At 42.0% G+C, this 24,659-nt stretch overlaps 1 protein-coding gene across 3 annotated transcripts in view; it reads right to left on the bottom strand.

Moving 5' to 3' along the window:
* The window catches only part of DNAAF6 (dynein axonemal assembly factor 6), a 92,127-nt gene that overhangs the window by 24,579 nt on the left and 42,889 nt on the right, over nt 1-24,659 (bottom strand). For all 3 annotated transcript variants that reach the window (XM_008156319.3, XM_054717005.1, XM_028132364.2), the window contains exon 6: nt 8,756-8,841. In XM_008156319.3, the coding sequence (XP_008154541.2) occupies nt 8,756-8,841 (86 nt within the window). The remainder of the gene's footprint in view (nt 1-8,755; nt 8,842-24,659) is intronic.

Raw genomic sequence — 24,659 nt, 5'->3', positions numbered from 1 at the left:
GAAAACATGCTCAAAGTCACTAATCATCCGAGAAATGCAAATCAAAATGACAATGTGGTACCATCTCACACCTGTCAGAATGGCTATCATCAACAAATCAACAAACAAGTGCAGATGAGGATGCAGAATAAAAAGAAACCCTCATGCACTGCTGGCGGGAATGCAGACTGGTGCAGCCACTGTGGAAAACAGTATGGAGTTTCCTCAAAAAATTAAAAATGGAACTTCCATTTGACCCAGTAATTCTACTTCTAGGAAATATATCCCAAGAAACTAGAAACACCAATCAGAAAGGATATATGCACCCCTATGTTCATAGCGGCACAATTTACATTAGCTAAGATTTGGAAACAGCTTAAGTGCCCATCAGCAGATGAATGGATTAGAAAACTCTGGGAGGAAAACCAAGATGGCAGCATAGACGAACACCTATACTGATGCCTAGCACAACAATTTCAAAACTACAACTAAAAGACAAAGCAGACATCATCCAAAACCACCGGAAAGCCGGCTGAGTGGAAATTCGACAACTAGAAAGAAAAAGAAAAAAAAGGACACTGAGATGCAGGAGCAGCAGAGTGCAGAACTGTGGAGACACAGAGACATGCGCACACGAGAGGAAGGGCCAGGCAGCTGAATACGTGGCTGGCTTTCTCAAACCTGAGCGAAACAGAGGCTCCCCATAGCACTGAAATCCAGTCCCAGGAGAGACTCGGGGAACCCAGACACATATGGGGAGAAACTGGACTGTCTGGCAGCAGGCAGGGCTCAAGAGCAGCTTTCTCTCAGAGGTCTGAGGAACTTAGTGAGACCTTTAAAGATCTTAATGAGAATGTCAAAAAAATGGAAAAGGACCAGACAGAAATAAAGCATACACTGTCTGAAATAAAGAATATACAGAAATTCAACAGTAGATCAGAGGACCCCAAGAATCAAACCAAAGATTTGAAACATGAGGAAGCAAAAGAAACCCAACCAGAAAAACAAAAAGAAAAGGGAATCCAAAAATATGAAGATAGGGTAAGGAGCCTATGGGACAACTTTAAGCGTACCAACATACGAATTTTTGGGGTGCCAGAAGAAGAGAGAGAGCAAAATATTGAAAACCTATTAAAAGAAATAATGACAGAAAACTTTCCTTACCTGGTGAAAGAAATAGACTTACAAGTCCAGGAAGCGCACAGAACCCCAAACAAAAGGAATCCAAAGAGGACCACACCAAGACACATCATAATCAAAATGCCAAGGGCAAAAGACAAAGAGAGAATCTTAAAAGCAGCAAGAGAAAAACAGTTACCTACAAGCGAGTACCCATACGACTGTCAGCTGATTTCTCAACAGAAACTATGCAGGCCAGACGTGAGTGGCAAGAAATATTCAAAGTGATGAACAGCAAGAACCTACAACCAAGATTACTCTACCCAGCAAAGCTATCATTTAGAAGTGAAGGTCACATAAGGAGCTTCACAGACAAGAAAAAACTAAAGGAGTTCATCAACACCAAACCAGTATCATATGAAATGTTAAAAGGTATTCTTTAAGAAGAGGAGGAAGAAGAAAAAGGTAAAGATAAAAATTATGAACATCAAATACATGTCTATCAACAAATGAATCTAAAAATCAAGTGAATAGAAGATCTGATGAACAGAATAAAATGATGAATATGATGGGGTCAGGGGCATAGAGGGGGAGTGGACAGACAATTCTCAGGGGAAAGGGGGTCTGAGGGGTTAGGGAAGAGATTGGACAAAATAGATTGTCCGAAGAGATTGGACAAAAATCTTACACCTATGGATGAAGACAGTGGCGGGGGTAGAGGCATGGGGTGGGGTGGGGAATCAGGTGGAGGGGAGCTATGGGGGAAAAGAGGAATATATGTAATAATCTGAACAATAAAGATTTATTTAAAAAAATAAAAAAAACTCTGGTACATCTACACACTGAAATACTATGCTGCTATAAAAACAAAGGAGTTCTTATCATTTGCAACAGCATGGATGGAACTGCAGAGCATTATGCTAAGTGAAATAAGCCAGTCAGAGAAAGATAAATATTACATGGTCTCACTCATTTGTGGAATATAATGAACAACATAAATTAATGAACAAAAATAGATCTAGAGACATAGAAGCATCGAACAGACTGTCCAACCTATGGGGGAAGGTGGGGGTAAGAAAGTAAGAGATCAACTAAAAGATTTGTATGCATTCATATGAGCATAACCAATGGACACAGGCAGTAGGGGGGTGAGGACATGTGCTGGGGGTGTGGGAATGGCTGGGGAGAGGTCAATGGAGGAAAAAGGAGACTCATGTAATACTTTAAACAATAAAGAGTTTAAATTAAAAATAAATAAATAATGAAACCCCATATGTAGACAAAGTCAGGAGATCCTGGGAAATTATCCAATTCCTCTATATTTACTCCTTTCCATCTATTTCATGTTGAGAATCTACATGCCAAAACAACCAGGTTTTTTTAATGAGCAATTCAGTAAACTGCATTATTTCTTTTGGTTGCATAATGCTAAATATCTGAGTATTATTAATAATTTCAATGTAATTGATTATCATCTGACAGATATTAGCAGTCAGTTCAGTGAAAATGAATTCAATTGTTCTCTGCCTTATAGATATATGAACAATTCTGAATGTCCTCTCTTATCTTTCTTGAAGCAGGTAAACATAGTTTTACAGGGTGTCAAACTCAGAAACTAAAGAAAGTATATGTGAATATAAATAAACTATTAAAACAAGACTCATTTCCAATAATACAAATTTAGATAATAGCATAGCTCCAAAGAAAACTCCAGTGCTTAAGAGATGAAAACCTTAATTCTGAGGAGAAACCAAGATGGCGGCATAGGTTAAACACCTAACCTACAGCCGGGCACAACAATTTCAAAAATACAACTAAAAGTCAAAACGGACATCATCCAGAACCACAGGAAAGCTGGCGGACTGAAATGCCCACAACTAGAAGGAAAGAGAAAACCACAAGGATAATCAGAGGAGCCGTAAAAGCCTGAGGTATGGAGACACGGGCAGAGACACGAGCACGCGCGCGTGCGGGGAGGAGGGAGCCGGAGAGGAAGGGGCGGCTGACGGCCTGGCCGGCGTTCACTAGCAGGAAGGAGATAAAAGCTCCAGATTGCGCTGAACACCAGCTCCGACTGCACTGAGCCCCAGTTCCGGGCGAAACCCTGGGAAGCCAGGCGCACGCTGGGGGAATGAATCTGGGCTGTGGGGCGCGGGCGCAGAGGAGCGGCGGAAGGCAGAGCTCCAGAGGCGCGCACTGGAAGGTGCACAGAAGAGGGAAGGTTGCCTGTGCCGCTGAAGCGCCAGACTGCACTGAGACCCAGTTCCAACTACACTGAAACCCAGTTCCAGGCGAGAATCTGGGAATCCAGACACAGGAACCTCATAGGGCGGGGCTGACAGGAAGCCAAGGTTGTAGGCTCCACCCTGTAGCTCCGCCCCATCCAAGCTGAGCAGAGGCTTTTCCCTGCTGAGTGCCTCAGGCAGTAGCTGACCTACACTACATTGTAGACCCAGAAACGAGGGCATCTAGTGGTCGGTGTGAGATGACACCAGATTTCAACCACGCGCACAAGGGACACATTCAGGAGGCAGACTCAGTGAGCGCCAAAGCATTGCTGCATCAAGACCCGGCCCATAAACATGTCTCCTGCACAGCAACTCTTCCTATATAGACAAAGAGGGTCCTCACAGCTAATTGGCCTGGAGGACAATTCCTCCCAGTGACACCAACAACAATCAAGACTTAACTATACAAAGGAGGGCCAAGATGGAGGCATAGGGCAGAAGCCTGATCGTTGCCTACCAAAACAATTTTGAGACTATGACGGGAGAGCAGAGCAGACACCATCCAGAACCACCAGAGGGCTGGCTGAGCAGATGCTCTACAACTAGAATAAAAGAGAGGGGTACGTGGGATGATGCTGATGCCGGTGACCCAAAGTCCACACTTTAAGAACTACGGCTCAGGCGACACAATGGCGGCCTGGAACGTGCTCGGCGCAGTTCCCCCGGCGGTCTCCGGCTGAGGGGACGGCTCCACTCGCTGCCGAGCACAGACAGACGAGCCCCTGGGAGACATGGGGTGGGAGACTCCGCGCTTGCTGACCTCCGAGTCCTTCAAGAATCTCAACGCCCCAGAAGCAGCCAGGTGCGCACGCTCGGCGACCGGCCACCGCTGCAGACCCAAGGGCCGATGCAGCAACACCGGACCAGCCCGCCGCCGCGCACCGGGCACACCGGAGCTTCGCCGAGCCCGCCGCCCAATGAGTTCTGTGGCAGCCGCCCTGGAGCTCTGAGAAAATGGCCAAAGGAATTGCTGAGAGGGAATTGACCAACAGGAATTGGGATCAAGAAGACGAAACCCCGCTGAGACCTGGGTCCAGGCGAGGCTGCAAGCCTCTGGGCTCAGGTGTGGTCATACGCCCTTGGGTCTAGGTGAGGCCTCACGCCCCTGGGTCTGGGTGAGGCCACGCGCCCCTGGGTCCAGGAGAAGCCGGATTCCGGGCTCGGGTGAGGCCATGCGCCCCTGGGTCCGGGTGAGGCCGTGTGCCCCTGGATCCGGGTAAGGCTGGGTCCCGGGTCCGGGTGAGGCCGTGCGCGCCTGGATCCGGGTGAGACCACACGGCCAGGGGTCTGGGAGAGGTCACGCGCCCCTGGGTCCGGGTGAGGCCACGTGCCCCTGGGTCTAGGTGAAGCTAGATCCCGGGTCCGGGTGAGGCCATGTGCCCCTGGATTTGGGTGAGGCTGGGTCCCAGGCCCGGGGGAGGCCATTTGCCCCTGGGTCCGGGTGAGGCCACGCGCCCCTGGGTCTGGGTGAGGCTGGAGCCCGGGTCCGGGTGAGGCCATGTGTCCCTGGATCCAGGTGAGGCTGGGTCCCGGGTCCGGGTGAGGCCTCGCGCACCTGGGTCCGGGTGAGGCCACATGCCTCTGGGTCTGGGAGAGGCCACACGCCCCTGGGTCCGGGTGAGGCCATGTGTCCCTGGATCTGGGTGAGGCCTCGCGCACCTAGGTCCGGGTGAGGCCACGTGCCCCTGGGTCTGGGAGAGGCCACACGCCCCGGGGTCCAGATGAGGCCATGTGTCCCTGGATCCGGGTGAGGCTGGGTCCCAGGTCCGGGTGAGGCCACATGCCCCTGGGTCTGGGAGATCCCACGTGCCCCTGGGTCCGGGTGAGGCCATGTGTCCCTGGATCCGGGTGAGGCCTCATGCACCTAGGTCCGGGTGAGGCCACGTGCCCCTGGGTCTGGGAGAGGCCACGCGCCCCCGGGTCCAGGTGAGGCCATGTGTCCCCGGGTCCGGGTGAGGCCTCGCGCAGCTGGCTTCGGGTGAGGCCACGCACCCCTGGGTCTGGGAGAGGCCACGCGCCCCTGGGTCCGGGTGAGGCCATGTGTCCCTGGATCCGGGTGAGGCTGGGTCCCGGGTCCGGGTGAGGCCACGCACCCCTGGGTCTGGGAGAGGCCACGTGCCCCTGGGTCCGGGTGAGGCCATGTGTCCCTGGATCCGGGTGAGGCTGGGTCCCGGGTCCGGGTGAGGCCTCACGCACCTGGCTCTGGGTGAGGCCACGCGCCCCTGGGTCTGGGAGAGGCCACGCGCCCCCGGGTCCGGGTGAGGCCATGTGTCCCTGGATCCGGGTGAGGCCTCGCGCACCTAGGTCCAGGTGAGGCCATGCGCCCCTGCGTCTGGGTGAGGCCACGTGCCCCTGAGTCCGGGTGAAGCCGTGCTCCTGGGTCCAGCCGAGACCAAACCAGAGGAAGTCGGACCTCCGTTACCACCATTTGTCCACCATCCAGAGCTGAGGGGTCAGTGCTGACATGTACACATAAGGAACTGGTGGACATTGAAATTGGGTCTCTAAAGAACTGTTGGTCCAGAAAGAAACTCACTACAGACTGATTCATTTGCCTGTCAGCATAACCATTATTGCTTTTCTCATTTTCGGTTCTTATAAGTATATCTCTAGTGACACATGATCTCGCTCATCTAGGGGAAATGATGAACAACATAGACTGATGAACAAGAACAGAACCAGAAACAAGGAGGCATTGATTGGACTATCAGGCCTCAGAGGGAGGATAGGGGAGATTGGGGGGAGGGGGGAGAGATCAACCGAAGGAGTTGTGTGCATGCATATGAGCCTATCCAACGGTTAAGTTCAACAGGGGGTTGGGGCATCCATGGGGAGGGTTGTGGGATGGGAATTGGGGGGATGAGGACAAATATGTGACACCTTAATCAATAAAGAAATTAAAAAAAAAGAAAACCTTAATTTTATCTTTTGTCTTCTACCACAATGATATTTTTCCTTATGAGACAGTACCTGTCTGCACTGATCATCTATAATAATAAAAGCACAATATGCTAATTAGACCAGACGTCCTTCCGGATGTCCTTCTGGATGACCTTCCAGATGAAGCCACGTCGGCAGGGGTTGATGCAAAGGTGGCAGAGGCCCAGGCTGCCGAGGTGGGTGCGGCCCGAGGCAGAGGTGACTGCCTCAGCCCCTCCACTATGGCGGCCACCTCTGCCTCGGCCTGAGCGCCTTGCATGAATTTCGTGCATCAGGTCTCTAGTTTAATATATAAATATAGCATGATCCAAATGACCTAATACAGCCCATATTCTATGTGGAAAAGTATCTCTATATGAGTCTTTCATTTAGTGGGCTCTGATAGATATCTGGAATGACAGCATAGCCAGAGAAGCTGCCTAAAGATTGATGGAGACAGTAAGAACTGCTAGGGGAACGGAAATTAACTCAATGGTGTGCAGATGTGTGTGTGCTTTTAAGAAGCATGCAAATATCATGGAAGATTGATTGTCCATTTAACTAACTTTCCTTGGAAAGGTTGGGTGCCAGAATAAATGTGTGTATAATATGCAATGAAAAAATTACTATTCTCCCTGAAGTAATGGTAGGGATAGTGAATCTAATTTTTATAATATGAAATGATCATGAGGATACATTTTTTAAATTACTATATAAGTAATGAGAAAATATTTGATATGTATTCATCTCTAGATCATTTTGTGTTAAATGCATCTGCATCTACTATAGAAATCAAGGTTATGTATATACATTGTGAGATATATATATATATATATATATATATATATATATATATATCCTTTGTGTGAGGGATCTGCTTTATATATTTTTGAAGCTCTAAGATCAGCAAAGGAGAAGTATGGGTACTGATAATGGAAGAAAGAGATTATGCCAGAAGCTGATTGCTCCTCATGCACAATTTGAAATGTTGATGAGTTATAGTGAAAGAACCACTGCAATCAACCAAAGTGTGCTCACATCCAGATTAAAAGTGAACAAAGCAGTGAGATATTTAGACATTTTATCTAGCATACACCAAGTTCCATAGACTCTTTCTTTACAGAGCTAATTTTGAGAAATAGGACTGATTCATATGGGTCTCAGGATAAAAATTTTATGTCACTTTTACTGTTTGTACTCAATTTTGGGAACGTGATTTGAACATCTTATATAATAAAAGGGTAATATGCAAATTGAATGTGGAATGACTGGTTACTATGACGCACACTGAGCACCAAGGGCAGACACTCAATGCAGGAGCTGCCCCCTGTTAGTCAGTGCACTCCCACAGGTGGAGTGCCACTCAGCCACAATCTTGGCTCATGGCTGGTGAGCACAGCGGTGGTGGCAGGAGCCTTTCATGGGGAGCAGGCCTAAGCCGTCAGTCAGACATCCCCCAAGGGCTCCCAGACTGTGAGAGGGCGTAGGCCAGGCTGAGGGACACCCGCCCCCCCCCCTAAGTGCACGAATGTCATGCACTGGGCCTCTAATAACAAGACTATCTTTGAAAATATCAGAGGGAAAGGGGAGGCAAAATGGGGGATATCTGTAATACTATCAACAATAACAATACTAGTATATTTAAAAGAACAAAAAACAACAAAAAAGAAAATGTCAAAGTATTTAATTGAATCATCCCATATCACCTGTATTATTTTTAAATGTATTCACATAATTTGAGGATCTAGTGATAAATTAGCTGTTGGAATTTTTGTTTTAATTAATTGATGACAAGAATTTGTGTTGCTTTGGCCGGGTAGCTCTCAGTTGGTTGGAGTGTCATCTGGTACACCAAAAGGTTGTGGTTTCAGTTCCCTGTCAGGGCATACACCCAGGTTGCAGGTTCAATTCCCTGGTCAGGGTGTGCATTGGAGGCAACTGATCAATGTTTCTCTCTCTCTCCTCCTCCTCTTCCTCTCTCTAAACATATCCTCTGGTAAGAATTTTTTAAAGGAATTTTTATTGATTTTAGATGAATATAATAAAATTTAATTTTAGAGCCCCCACCATATCCAAAAAATTTAAAAATTTTGCTTCTCTTATGCTATCACTGCACAAAAAGTACCACACAACACATGCAAGATTTACAACTTAAGGCATTTTCACCTCTAGCTATTTTTCCTAACAGATTATATCTGAATGTCAAAGACTATATATTTTGGTGATATCAACCTACTCCAAATGTACAAATGCATGGTAGAAAAAAATCTAGGTATTTCTAAATACAGTTATATCTATATTATGTAGATCAAGGATCTGAATGATTAGCTGGATTTTTAACTTTTCTTCAGACTTTAGGAATGATACAAAATTGCTTTGTACATTTAAAAATATTGACTGAGGATTCATTCATATTATAATAAGTTATTTTAGTTCTAAGTTTTACTCACTTATCAGGAGTACGGAGGTCAAGGATCATTTCCTGGACATTAATTTTAATTTCAGAAGAGTTTGTATTTGGCAGCTTAATTTTAACCTGAAGGGAAAAATGAGAAGAAAAATATTGTTGTCTTGAAAATCAGTTAATTTGAAGAGTATAAGAAAATATAGGGAAATAAGAACTAATATTTATTAAGTGTCAACTACTAGTATATGCCAAGTTATGCCCTTTCCTCATAACAATCTTGAAAAACAGTGTTTATTACCCCTATTTTACAGATGGAGAAACTGGAATAAAGTGAAGTGTAGTGAGTGGCCCAAGTGATAGGGTTTGTAATTTGATTAAGATCTATCTGACTCCAAACCTATATGGAAACACTTTGGTTACTTGCCTGTAACCTTCATTGTCTGAAGTTGCATTTCAGTGCACCTGCTAAAGTTACAGACCTTCAACTGCCTTTATATCAGTGGGCCCTTTGTATTAAAAAGTAGATATTTCTTGTGTTAGGTATAGGTTGATGATGCCATCTGGTAGTTTCCTGGTATAAACTTCCATACCACATTTCCTAGAGAAGTGTAGGAGTCCAGAGAAGTTGTTAGCATAACAGAAGAGAAATAATAATATGTCCCCTACCCATAAAATGAGAATATTTATTAGTTTGGTAAGATTTTACTTGAAAATACCTCATCTCACTTATCACATGACCTAGCAATTCCACTCCTGAGTATATACTCAAGAGCATTAAAAACACGTGCTCACACAAAAACATGTACATAACATTTTTGTTCATAGAAGCAGTATTCACAATAGCCAAAAGACGAAAACCAACCAAATAAAGCCAAAAGACAAAAACCAACCAAATAAATATCAACTGATGAATGGAAAACCCAAATGTGGTATATACATAGAATGGAATATTATCCTATATAATAAAAGCCTAATATGCAAATTGACAGTCATTCCAACACACAAGATGGCTGCCCCCATGTGGACACAAGATGGCCAGCAGGGGAGGGCAGCTGTGGGCGATCAGGCCAGCAGGGGAGGGCAGTTGAGAGGGACCAGGCCTCCAAGGGAGGGCAGTTGGGCTCAACCAGGCCGGCAGGGGAGGGCAGTTAGGGGTTACCAGGCTGGCAAGGGAGGGCAGTTAGAGGTGACTGGGCCTACAGGGGAGGACAGTTAGGGGTGACCAGGCTGGCAGGGGAAGGCAGTTAGGGGCTATCAGGCTGGCAGGGGAGCAGTTAGGCAGGGGAGTGGTTAGGGGGGTGATCAGGCTGGCAGGCAGAAGCGGTTAGGGGCAATCAGGCAGGCAGGCAGGCGAGCCACCGGGATGAGGCCTAAACGGGCAGTCAGACATCCCTCGAGGGGTCCCAGATTGGAGAGTGTGCAGGCTGGGCTGAGGGACACCCCCCCCCATACATGAATTTCGTGCACCTGGCCTCTAGTTCAGTCATAAAAAGGAATGAAGTACTACCATAGTCAGTTTGGCTCAGTGGATAGAGTGTTGGCCTGCGGACTGAAGCATCCCGGGTTCGATTCCAATCAAAGGCACATGCCTGAGTTGTGGGCTCAACCCCCAGTAGGGGGATGCAGGAGGCAGCCAATCAATTATTCTCGCTCATCATTGATGTTTCTATCTCTCTCTCCCTCTCCCTTCCTATCAGAAATCAATAAAATATATTTTTAAAAAGGAACAAAGTACTATTACATGGATGAACATTAAGAATATTAAGCTAAGTGAAAGAATTCAGGCACAAAAAGCCACTTATTATAAGAAATTTTATGTGAAATATCCAGAATATCCATAGAGACTGAAACCAGATGAGTATTTGTGGGAGCCTGGAGAGGGAACAAAGAGAAGTGAGTGCTAAATGAGTATGGATTACCTTTGTGTTGATGAATATTTTCTCGAATTATATATTGGTGATGGTTGCACAACACTGTTAATGTACTAAATGTCACTAATGGCAAATTTTATGTGTATTTTATCACAATAAAATCTCATCTCTCTAACTTACTCTCCTTTTGATAGAAGTTGATTATCTATCTATCTGTCTATCTATCTATCTATCTATTTATGTATCTATCTATCATCTATTTGAGATGACATGGGATATGGTTTCCAAAGACAAAGAAAAAAAAACAACCTAAGTTTTAGGTAAATTATGAAGCCTTATCTAAAATGAGCTAAAAGACTTGAAATATTGGACATCTGGTGATTTCAGAGCTAGAATGGAAAGGATAAAAGCTGTAGGTTTTACATATAGCTGTCCAATTATCCCAGCAGCATTTATTGAAGAGACTGTCTTTACTCCATTGTATACTCTTGCCTCCTTTGTCAAATATTAATTAAGCATAATGGCTTGGGTAGAATTCTGGGTTCTCTGTTCTGTTCCATTGATCTATATGCCTGTTCTTATGCCAGTACCAGGCTGTTTTGAGTATAGTGGCTTTGTAGTATAGCTTGATATCTGGTCTTGTGATCCCTCCAACTTTGTTCTTCTTTCTCAGGATTGCTGCAGCTATTCGAGGTCTTTTTGGGTTACATATAAATTTTGGACAGTTTGTTCTAGATCTGTGACGTATGCCATTGGTATTTTAATAGAGATTGCATTGAATCTTTATATTGCTTTGGGTAGTATGGATATTTTAATTATGTGGGTTCTACCAATTCATGAACATGGCATATTCTTCCACTTGTTTATATCCTCTTCTATAAACAAAGAGAGAAAAGAGAAGTGACTATTAAATGAGTACAGATTACCTTTGGTTTGATGATTATCTTTGTCAATGTTCTATAGCTTTCTGAGTATAGGCCTTTTACCTCCTTGGTTAAGTTAATTCTTAAGTATCTTAATTTTTTGTTGCAATGGTAAATGGGCTTATTTTTTAGTTTCTCTTTCTGAAAGTTTATTATTGGTGAATAAAAATGCCATTGATTTCTAGGTGTTAATTTTGTATCCTGCTACATTGCCAAAATCTTTTATTAAATCTAGTATTTTTTGCTGGAGTCTTTAGGGTTTTCTAGGTACAATATCTTGTTGTCAGTGAATACTGATAGTTTTACAACCTCCTTTCCAATTTGGATGTCTTTTATTAATTTTTCTTCTAATTTGATTGCTGTTGCTAGGACATCCAGTACTAAGTTGAATAAAAGTGGTGAAAGTGGACAACCCTGTCTTGTTCCAGTTTTTAGGGAAAATTGTTTTAGTTTTTGCCCATTGCATATGATGTTGACTGTAGGTTTATCATATATGGCCTTTATTATGTTGAGGTATGATCCTTCTATTCCCACTTTGTTGAGGGTTTTTATCAAAAATGGGTGTTGGGTTTCACCAACTTATACTGTACACAAGAATAAACTCAAAATGGATAAAAGATTTAAATGTAACTCGTGAAACCATAAAAAATCTTGAAGAAAACATAGGCAGCAAAATGTCAGATATCTCATGTAGCAAATTTTTCGCTGATACAATGCCTGGCACAAGAGAAACAAAGAAAAAAATAACCAAATGGGACTACGTCAAAATAAAAAGCTTCTGCACAGAAAAGAAATCAGCATCAAAATGAAAATGGAATACACTGTATGGGAGAACATATTTGCCAATTTGATACATCTCATAAGGGGTTAATATCCAAAATATATAATGTACTCATACAAATCTACAAAAGGAAAACGAACAATGCAATCAAACAATAGGCAGATGACTTAAATAGACACTTCTCCAAAGCGACATACAGATGGCCAAGAGACATATGGAAAAATGCTCAATGTCACTAATAATCAGAGAAATGCAAATTAGAACGACAATGAAGTATCACCTCACACCTGTCAGAATGGCTGCTATCAATAAATCAACAAATAACAAGTGCTGGTGAGGATGTGGAGGAAAAGGAACCCCGGTACACTGTTGGTGGGAATGTAGACTGGTACAGCCACTGTGGAAACCAGTGTGGAGTTTCCTCAAAAAATTAAAAATAGAACTTCCATTTGACCCAGTGATCGCACTTCTACCAATCTATCCTAATAAGCCTGAAACACCAATCAGAAAGAACATATGTACCCCTGGGTACATAGCAGCACAATTTATAATAGCTAAGATCTGAAACAGCCCAAGTGCCCATCAATAGATGAATGGATAAAAAAATCTGTGGTAGAGTGTGGGCATTCTGTGGTGCCATCAAACTGACATAAAACTGAACCTCTCAGAGGCCTCCAGAATCTCAAGATTGTGTGTTTTTGGAGAGCGGCCTTTTCTAGGAACTCATCAGCATCACCACACAGACAGGCTTGGACACTACCCACGACCCAGCAGCCACTCCAGCCAAAATCCTGCTCCCCCACCCACAGACCCGTGGACCCTGAGACCTCCACCTCCAAAGGTGCACTGCTCCCACAGCAACACCCCATCTGCGCAACTTCAGCACCAAGGCCCCTCAAGTGCATCAGAGCTTTGCACCGGCAAAGGCACTGCCACAGTCGCGCATTTCCAATGGGCAGGCACCCTGAGCCCATCTATCCACAGGGTGCTCATGGGAGCTGCTGTGAGCCCTCCCTGGGTGCGATCTTGAACAAGCAGGGACACACTACCCTGGCAGTAGAAATTCTGAATTCACACATCCTGGATACCTGCCCACATACGCCTCAATTATGCAGCTTTAGTTTCAGGGCCCTTCAGAGTGCTTGAGTGCGTCTCATTGGCAAACCCGCCAGGGGTGCCCCTGTGAGCCACCACTGGGAGCGTGCACCTATCCACTACAGGTGCAGAAGCAAACACTGAGTCTTCCCATCCCACAGCTACAGAATTCTGGACACTACAGTTGCACACTTGTCCAGCACAAAGGCCTACTAAGTCCACCATTCCACAGGCAGCCCTTGGGCTTCTCTGTGAGTCCCTGCTGGGCACATACTTATACAGGGACACACTGCTGGGCTATAGAAACACTAAATTCCCTGTCCTGGGATACCTGCCCATAGACACTGCAATCCCATGGCTTCAGCGCCAAGGCCCTTCAGAGTGCATCGGTACACCCTGCTGGCAAATGTACCATGGGTGCCCCTGTAAGCCACCACTGGAAACACGTGTATCCAACCATGGGAGCAGCAGCAAAAGGTGAGCCTGCTGACCCCACAACTACAGAACTCTGGACACCACAGTCACGCCTTTCCAGAGCACAGGCCTCCTGAGCCCCATCACCCCAACAGAAGGTTCCTGGGTGCCACTGTGAGTCCCTGCTGGGCACATGTGATTTCAACCAAGGGCGCAAGACAGCAAAAATTAGGACACCTCCCTCCATGGATGCTGACTTCTAGACACTGCAGTTGCACCTTTCCAACTCACAGGCATACATCAAGAAAACCCCAATAGCTCAAGTAGGGAGCTACACTAGATTACCAAGCCCAGGAGACCTGAAAGATCACACCAGTACCACCATCCCCAAAAGAACCTGGGTAGCAAAGCAATCGGATCTACAATTAAAACATTACAGCAAAACATGGGAAGACAAAAAAGCAATCCCCATTGGAAAGAAAAAGAGAAATCACCAGAAAGGGAGTTAAATGAAATTGAAGCTAGCAACATATCACAGAAAGAATTCAGAGTAATGGTTATAAGGATGCTCAAACGGCTGGGTGACAAATACACACAACTCAATGACAAATACACACAAATCAATGAGAATTATAAGGAGCTGAATGAGAATGTCACCAACATGAAAAGGAACCAAGAGGAGATGAAGAACAACATCGCTGCAATAAAGAACACAATGGAAGACTTAAACAGTAGACTAGAATAGGCTGAGGACCGCATCAGCGAATTAGACGACAAGGTAGGAAAAAACACACAAACACAGCAGCAACTGGAAATAAGACTTAAAAAACAAGAAGGGGGCCTAAGAGAGCTTTGGGACAACACAAAACAAAACAACTTTCGCATAATAGGGGTACCAGAAGGAAAAGAAGAGAAGCAAGGAATAGAAAATCTGTTTGAAGAAATAATGACCGAAAACTTCCCTGATATTGGCAAGAAAAAAAACTATGCCAGTCCAAGAAACACATGGAGTCCCAAAGATGATGAACCCCAAAGACCGACACCAAGACACACCATCATTAAATTTGCAAACACCAACGACTAAGTAAGAATCTTAAAGGCTGACAGAGAGAGACAGAAAGTCACCTACAAGAGATCTCCTATTAGAATATCAACAGACTTCTCAACAGAAATACACCAGGCGAGAAGGGAATGGAATGAAATATACAAAGTGAAGCAAAGCAAAGGACTGAATCCAAGAATACTACACCCAGCAAGGCTATCATTCAAAATTGAAGGTGGAATCAGGAGCTTCACAGACAAAAAAGGGCTAAGAGAGTTTATTACTACCAAGCCAGCAATGCAAGAAATGCTAAAGGAACTGCTGTAAAAAGAAGAAACAGAAAGGCAAGAAGAAACACAAACATTAAGAATAAAAATGACAACAAACAAGTACTTATCAATAATAACATTAAATGTAAATGGATTAAATACATGAATCAAAAGACATAGGGTAGCTGAATGGATAAGAAAACATGACCCATATATTTGCTGTCTGCAAGAGACCCGCCTTAGAACAAAGGATTAACACAGACTGAGAGTGAAGAAATGGAAAAACATTTTTCAGGCAAATGGAAAGGAGAAAAAAGCTGGGGTTGCGATACTTATATCTAACAAAATAGACCTCAAAGTAAAGGCCATAACAAGAGATAAGGAAGGTCACTACATAATACTAAAGGGAGCAATTCAACAAGAGGATATAACCCTGGTAAATATATATGCACCCAATACAGGAGCACCCAAATACATAAAACAACTTATGGAAGATATCAAGGGAGAGATCGATAGCAATACAGTCATAGTAAGGGACTTTAATATCCCACTGACACCACTGGACAAATCCTCTAAACAAAAAATCAGCAAAGAAACAGCAATCCTAAATGACTCACTAGATCAGATGGACTTAATTGACATCTTCAGAACATTTCACCCAAAAGCTACAGAATATACATTCTTCTCAAGTGAACACAGGACATTTTCAAAGATAGACCACATATTAGAACACAGGCAAAGTCTCTTCAAATTCAAGAAAATAGAAATCATAACAAGCATCTTCTCAGACCATAATGGCATAAAACTAGAAATGAACTACAATAAAAACAATGAAAAAAAATAAAACACTTGGAGGCTAAATAGCATGCCATTAAACAATGACTGGGTAACCAAAGAGATAAAAGAAGAAATTAAAAGCATCCTGGAAACAAATGACAATGAAAACACAACAATCCAAAATCTATGGGACACAATGAAAGCAATCCTGAGAGGGAAGTTCATAGCTCTACAGGCCTACCTCAAAAAAACAAGAAAAAATGGTAATAAATTATCTAATCTTGCAACTTAAAGAACTAGAAAGAGAGCAACAGGAAAAGCCTACAATAACCAGAAGGAAGGAGATAATAAAGATCAGAGCAGAAATAAATGATATAGAGACAAAAAAAAAAATACATAAGATCAATGAAACCAAGAGTTGGTTCTTTGAAAGGATAAACAAGATTGATGAACCTCTAGCAAGGCTCACCAAGAAACAAAGAGAGAGGGCCCAAATAAGCAATGTCAGAAATTAAAGAAGTAATGTAACAACTGACCCCACAGATATACAAAGGATTGTAAAAAAAAAAAATACTATGAGCAACTCTACTCCAAAAAACTGGACAACCTCGACGAAATGGACATATTCCTAGAAAAATACAAGCTTCCAAAACTCAATCAGGAAGATTCAAAAACCCTGAATAGGCTCATAACTACTGATGAAATTGAAACAGTAATCAAGAAGCTTCCAAAATACAAAAGCCATGGGCCAGATGTCTTCACAGGGGAGTTTTACCAAACATTCAAAGACGAAGTAAAACCAATCCTTCTCAGACTATCCCAAAAAATTCAAGAGGAAAGCACACTGCCAAACTCTTTCTATGAAGCCAGCATTACCCTAATGTCAAAACGAGATAAAGATACCACTAAGAAAGAGAATTACAGGCCAATAACCATGATGAACATAGATGCTAAAACCCCAAACAAAATTCTAGCAAACCGGATCCAGCATTACATTAGAAAAATCATACACCATGACCAAGTGGGATTTATTCCAGGAATGCAAGGCTGGTACAATATCCACAAATCAATAAATGTGATACATCACATAAAGCGAGAGACAAAAATCACATAATCATATCAATTGATGCAGAAAAGGCATTTGACAAAATCCAACACCCTTTTCTGATAAAAATGCTCAGCAAAGTGGGAATAGAGGGATCATACCTCAACGTAATATAAGCCTTATGTGCCAAACCTACAGCCAACATCATACTCAATGGGCAAAAACTAAAACTATTTCCAATAAGAACAGGAACAAAACAGGGATGCCCGCTTTCACCACTACCATTCTACATAGTACTGGAAGTGCTGCCACAACAATCAGACAAGAAGAAGAAATAAAGGGCATCTAAATTGGAGAAGAGGAAGTAAATTTGTCATTATTTGCAGACGACATGATACTGTACATAGAAAACCCTAAAGACTCCATCAAAAAATTATTAGACTTAAAAAATGAATTTGGCAATGAAGCAGGATACAAAACTAACGCCAAGAAATCTATGGCATTTCTATACACCAACAGTGAACTTACAGAAAGAGAGACTAAAAAAGCAATCCCATTTACCATCGCACCAAAAAAAAATTAAGATATCTAGGAATAAACTTAACTAAGGAGGTAAAAGACCTCTACTCAGAAAACTACAGAACATTGAAAAAAGAGATAGAGGAAGACATAAATAGATGGAAGAGCATACCGTGTTCATGGATTGGTAGAATCAACATCATTAAAATGTCCATACTATCCAAAGTAATCTATAGATTCAATGCACTCCCCATTAAAATACCAATGGCATATTTCACAGACCTGGAACAAACTCTACAAAAATTCATCTGGAATAAAAAAAGACCTCGAATAGCAGCAGCAATCCTGAGAAAGAAGAGAAACATAGGAGGGATCTCAATATCAGATATCAAGCTATATTACAAAGCCACTGTTCTCAAAACTACCTGGTACTGGCATAAGAACAGACCTATAAACCAATGGAATAGAATAGAGAACCCAGAAATCGACCCAAATCACTATGCTCAATTAATATTTGACAAAGGAGGCAAGAGCATACAATGGAGTAAAGACAGTCTCTTCAATAAATGGTGTTGGGAAAACTGGACAGATACAGGCAAAAAAAAAAATGAATCTAGACCACCAACGTACACCATACACAAAAATAAACTCAAAATGGATCAAGGACTTAAACATAAGACAGGAAACCACAAAAATACTAGAGGAATCCACAGGCAGCGAAATCTCAGACATAGGCCAAAGCAATATCTTCACCAATACAGCTCCTAGGGCAAAATAAACTAAAGAGAAAATAAACAAATGAGACTACATCAAAATAAAAAGCTTCTGCACAGCAAAAGAAATCATCAACAAAACAACAAGAAAACCCACTGCATGGAAGAACATATTTGCCAATGTTATTTCCGATAAGGGTTTAATGTCCAGCATTTACAGGGAACTCATACAACTTAACACAAGCAAGCTAAACAATCCAATCAAAAAATGGGCAACGCACCTAAATAGATAATTTTTGGAAGAGGACATAAGGAAGGCCAAAAGACATATGAAAACATGCTCAAAGTCACTAATCATCCCAGAGATGCAAATCAAAACGACAATGCGGTACCATCTCACACCTGTCAGAATGGCTATCATCAACAAATCAACAAATGACAAGTGCTGGCGAGGATACGGAGTAAAAGGAACCCTTGTACACTGCTGGTTGGAATGCAGACTGGTGCAGCCACTGTGGAGAACAGTATGGAGTTTTCTCAAAAAACTAAAAATGGAACGCCTGGGGGATTGAAAAAATGGCAGCGTAATAGATAGACAGGTCCCAAGCCTTGTCCCGAAGCAGAAAGAAAGAACAGCTGAGGGTCGCTCGGGGAGTATTTTTTTGGTGATTTAAGGGACAGCTAAACTCCAGGAGAAGGTAGGGGACTGCTGGACGGGGTTCCCCTGACCGGGCAGCCCCCACTGCAGCTGGGTTCCTTCTCAGAGCAACTGGCTCGGATGAGGAGAGCACGCCATCTTGAAGGGGAAAATGGATCTTATCAGAAGCTTGAAAAGTTACAACTGTAGCAACCACCGAACAGCGGTGCACTGCAGAACACAAGTCCCCAATTGGTGCAAACACGTGGTTTCAGAGGAGGTCTGCACTCCACCACGGAAAGGTCAGATTTCACCTGGGATAAGGTGAGGTCTCTGGTCCCAGCGGGAGAGAGAAACATGTGCACTGTGGGAGCTGGAGGACCGGGGAAAGTCTGTGCCTAGAAAAATCCATGGCTGTTGGGGCTGGTGTGATCTGTGAATGTGAAAATGGGTCCTCAGAGCTGCTAACAGAAGGGATCTCTAAAAAGCAACGCATTTTGTTCTGACACAAATGGAAAGCCTAAAAATCTTAAAAGTGTGCCAGCTGCTTAGACCCAAGGGGAAAAGGAGGATACACAGACTTGCCTGCAGCCCCGTTGTTCGCACACTTGGGCTTTTTCCTCTTCAAATCCTTGCTTCTGATTACTAATCCCAATACATAGGATCACCCAGTTGGGGACACCCTGGGAGACTGCAGGGGAAAGTTGTTTTTCTGGAACCTGGGGTGGGAAGTGACATTCAGAGAGCCAGCTGTGAGGCAGCCCACCCCTACAAACCAGTATTGAATGCCACAGGGAAAGAAGGCTCTAAACACAGCCTATAGAGGCCATATATAGACCCAGAAGTCAATCCAGAAACACTGCCACCCAGGGGCTGAATCACAAATTGACTCTTGTGTAATAAAAAATAAAGGAATACGAGAAATGAAGAAACCGCCTGCTTAAAAATCAGGGCTGGCTTACAACACTGAGGAGCAGTGGAATGCAGGGAACTGCAATATTTGTCCTGACTGGGAAACAGGCGTGCCAAACAGAACAATAGAGGAAGTGAATGACCTTCACTATGGCACATTTTATTTTTTTATTTTTATGTTCTTCATCTTTTATTTAAGAAACTATTTTTTTCTTTTTTTTTCTTTTTTCCTCACTTGATTTTACCTTTTTAATTATTATATTTTTATTTTCAATCAGTATTATTACTACTACTATTTTACCTTTTTATTTTTTAAAGTGTCATTTTATTTTCACTTTATTTTACTTTGGGATTATTGTGCTACATTTTATTTTCATCTTTCCTTTTGCATCGTTTTACTCTATCTCAATTCTACCTTTACACCATCACTCTCTTCCTAACCTTTCCCCCTTTGGTGACCTGTTTCTCTTACCCTTTTCCTGCTTTAGATCTTCCCTATTCTTTCTGTTTACCCCCTGTTAAAATTTCACCATACTTATATATCTAATTTCCAATCCCCTGCTCCAAGTCCATACACACCTCTCTCTTCTCTGTCTTCACTATCCAAAAAATTGTTTTTCTCTCTGTCTGTATGGTGTTGTTTGCTTAAATGTTGACTATATCGATTCTTTATGCTTTTTTGTGAGATTGTTTTGCTTATTCTTTTTTTTCGTTTGTTTCCTTTGCTTTTTTTTTTTCTTCTGTTTTCTGTCGCCTCACTTGATATTAGTTGTTGTTTGTGGTTTGTATAAATCTCCAGGTACTTATTGCTGGCATTTGCTGGGATTAGAGGCAGTTCTCTTGGAGTTTTCTCCCCATATATATATAGTTTGTCCCCCTTTTCTTTCTTAGTCTCTTTCTTTTCTCTCTTACATTTTTTTCCTTTTCCCAATTACATTTTGACACTCCTTTTTTTTTCTCTTTTTCCTCTTCTACCTTCTATCCTATCCCCTAATTTGCCTTTCTCTGGAGGTCACCTTTATTGGGGTTTATTAATAGCGTGAATGCATTTCTGTTCAGTGCCTTGCGTTTTATACCTGGTTGCATTTAACGGATTGCATAAGAAAACAAAGCCCATATATCTGCTGTCTACAGGAAACCCACCACAGAAAAAAAGACGCATACAGACAGACAATGAAGGGATGGAAAAAGGTTTACCAGGCAAATGAAAAATGAAAAAAAAAAAAAAGCTGGGGTAGCAATACTTATATCTGACAAATTAGATCTCAAAGTGAAGGACATAACAAGAGCTAACGAAGGCCACTTCATAATACTAAAGGGAGCAATCCAACAAGAAGAAATACCTCTGGTAAACATATATGCACCCAATACAGGAGCACCCAAATACTTAAAAAAACTCCTGGGAGATATCAAAGGAGAGATTGACAGTAATACAATCATAGTATGAGACTTTAATACCCCACTATCACCATTGGACAAATCCTCTAAACAAAATATCAGCAAAGAAACATCAATCCTAAATGACTCACTAGACCAAATGGAATTAATCGACATCTTCAGAACATTTCACCCCAAAGCCACAGACTATACATTCTTCTCAAGTGCACATGTGTCATTTTCAAAGATCGACCATATATTAGGACATAGGCAAAGTTTCTCCAAATTCAAGAAGATAGAAATCATATCAACCATATTCTCAGATCACAGTGGCATAAAACTGGAAATCCACTACAATAAAAATACTCCAAAGAAATCAAACACAATGAGACTAAACAGTATGCTATTAAACAATGACTGGGTTACCAGAGACATCAAGAAAGAAAGAAAAAACATCATGGCAAAAAATGACAATGAAAACACAACAATCCAAAATCTATGGGACACAGCGAAAGCAGTCCTGAGAGGGAAGTTCATAGCTCTACAAGCCTACTGCAAAAAACAAGAAACAATGGTAATAAATTACCTAACCCAACAACTAAAAGAGTTAGAGAGAGAGAGCAACAAGAAAAGCCCAGTATATGCAGAAGGAAGGAAATAATAAAGATCAGAGCATAGATAAATGACATAGAGACCAAAGAAACAATACAAAAGATCAACCAAACCAAGAGCTGGTTCTTTGAAATGATAAACAAGATTGATAAACCTCTAGCCAGGCTCATCAAGAAGCAAAGAGAGAGGACCCAAATAAACAAAATCAGAAATGAAAGAGGTGAAATAACAACAGACCCCGCCGAAATACAAAGATTGTTACAAAATACTATGAACAACTCTATTCCAACAAACTGGACAATCTGGAGGAAATGGACATATTCCTAGAAAAATATAACCTTCCAAAACACAATCAGGAAGAATCTAAACAGCTCAATATGCTGGTAACTATGGAAGAAATTGAAGCAGTCATCAAAAAGCTTCTGGCAAACAAAGGCCCCGGGCCAGACAGCTTCACAGGAGAGTTTTACCAAACATTCAAGGAAGAACTAAAACCTATCCTTCTCAGACTATTCCAAAAAATTCAAGAGGAAGGAACACTTCAAGCTCCTTCTATGAAGCCTGCATCACCGTAATACCAAAACCAGATTTAAAAAAAACAAACAAACAAACAATGAAAGAGAATTACAGGCCAATATCTTTCATGAACATAGATGCCAAAATCCTCAACAAAATTCTAGCAAATTGGCTCCAGCAGTACATCAGAAAGATCATACACCATGACCAAGTAGGATTTATCCCAGAAATGCAAGGATGGTACAATATCGGCAAATCAATAAACATGATACACACATAAACAAATTGAGAGATAAAAATCACATAGTCATATCAATTGATGCAGAAAAAGCATTTGACAGAATCCAACACCCTTTCTTGATAAAAACTCTCAACAAGGTGGGAATAGAAGGATCATACCTCAACATAATAAAAGCTACATATGATAAACCCACAGCTAACATCATACTCAATGGACAAAAACTAAAACCATTTCCCCTAAGAACGGAAAAACAAGACAGGGATGCCCACTCTCACCACTCCTGCTTGACATAGTACTGGCAGTATCAGCCATTGCAATTAGACAAGAAGAAGAAATAAAAGGCATCCGAATTGGAAAAGAAGTAAAGCTGTCCTTATTTGCAGATGACATGATATTTTACATAAAAAACCCAAGAGACTCCATCAAAAAACTAATGGAATTAATAAATGAATTCGGCAATGTAGCAGGATACAAAATTAACGCCAAGAAATCTATGGCCTTTCTATACAACAATAGCGAACTTACAGAAAGAGAGACTAAAAAAGCAATCCCATTTACCATCACACCAAAAAAATTAAGATACCTAGGAATAAACTTAACCAAAGACGTAAAAGACCTATGCGCAGAAAACTACAGGACACTGAAAAAAGAGATAGAGGAAGACGTAAACAGATGGAAGAACATACCATGTTCATGGATTGGTAGAATTAACATCATTAAAATGTCCATACTACCCAAAGCAATCTATAGATTCAATGCACTCCCCATTAAAATACCAACGGCATATTTCACAGACCTAGAAAGAACTCTCCAAAAATTCATCTGGAATAAAAAAAGACCCCGAATAGCCACAGTAATACTGAGAAAGAAGAATAAAGTAGGAGGGATCTCAATACCAGATTTCAAGCTGTATTACAAAGCCACTGTTCTCAAAACAGCCTGGTACTGGCACAAGAACAGACATATATACCAATGGAATAGAATAGAGAATCCAGATATTGACCCTAACCACTATGCTCAATTAATATTTGACAAAGGAGGCATGAACATACAATGGAGTCAAGACAGTCTCTTCAATAAATGGTGTTGGGAAAATTGGACAGATACATGCAAAAAATGAAACTAGATCACCAACTTACACCATACACAAAAATAAACTCAAAATGGATACAGGACTTAAACATAAGACAGGAAACCATAAAAATACTAGAGAAATCGACAGGCAGCAAAATCTCAGACATATGCCAAAAGAACTTCTTCACTGATACTGCCCCTAGGGCAAGGAAAGCTAAAGAGAAAATAAACAAATGGGACTACATCAAAATAAAAAGTTTTTTTACAGCAAAAGAAACCATCAACAAAACAACAAGAAACCCCACTGTATGGGAGAACATATTTGCAAATGTTATCACTGATAAAGGTTTAATATCCAACATCTACAGGCAACTTATACTATTTAATAAAAGGAAGATAAATGATCTAATAAAAAAAATGGGCAACGGACCTAAATAGAATCTTTTCAAAAGTAGACAGAAGGAAGGCCAAGAGACACATGAAAACATGTTCAAAGTCACTAATTATGTGAGAGATGCAAATCAAAACGACAATGCGGTACCATCTCACACCTGTCAGAATGGCTATCATCAGCAATTCAACAAACAACAAGTGTTGGCGAGGATGCGGAGAAAAAGGAACCCTCGTGCACTGCTTATGGGAATGCAGACTGGTGCAGCCACTGTGGAGAACAGTATGGAGTTTCCTCAAAAAACTAAAAATGGAAGTCCCATTTGACCCAGTAATCCCACTCCTAGGAATATATCCTAAGAAACTGGAAACACCAATCAGAAAGGATATATGCGCCCTTATGTTCATAGCAGCACAATTTACAATAGCTAAGATTTGGAAACAGCCTAGGTGCCTGTCAGCGGATGACTGGATCAGAAAACTGGTACATCTACACAATGGAATACTATGCTGTAATAAAAAAGAACGAATTCTTACCATTTGCAGCAACCTGGATAGACCTGGAGAACATTATGCTCAGTGAAATAAGCCAGTCAATGAAAGAAAAATAGCCCATGATCTCACTCATTTATGGATAATACAGAACATTATAAACTGATGAACAAAAAGATAGATACAGAGACAGTAAAGCATCAAACATACTGTCAAATTACAGAGGGAAGTTTAGGGAGAGGTGGGG

The sequence above is a fragment of the Eptesicus fuscus genome, chromosome 1 (assembly GCF_027574615.1).
Source record: "Eptesicus fuscus isolate TK198812 chromosome 1, DD_ASM_mEF_20220401, whole genome shotgun sequence".
Taxonomy (NCBI): Eukaryota; Metazoa; Chordata; class Mammalia; order Chiroptera; family Vespertilionidae; genus Eptesicus; species Eptesicus fuscus.
This window is presented reverse-complemented; position numbering and strand designations above follow the sequence as displayed.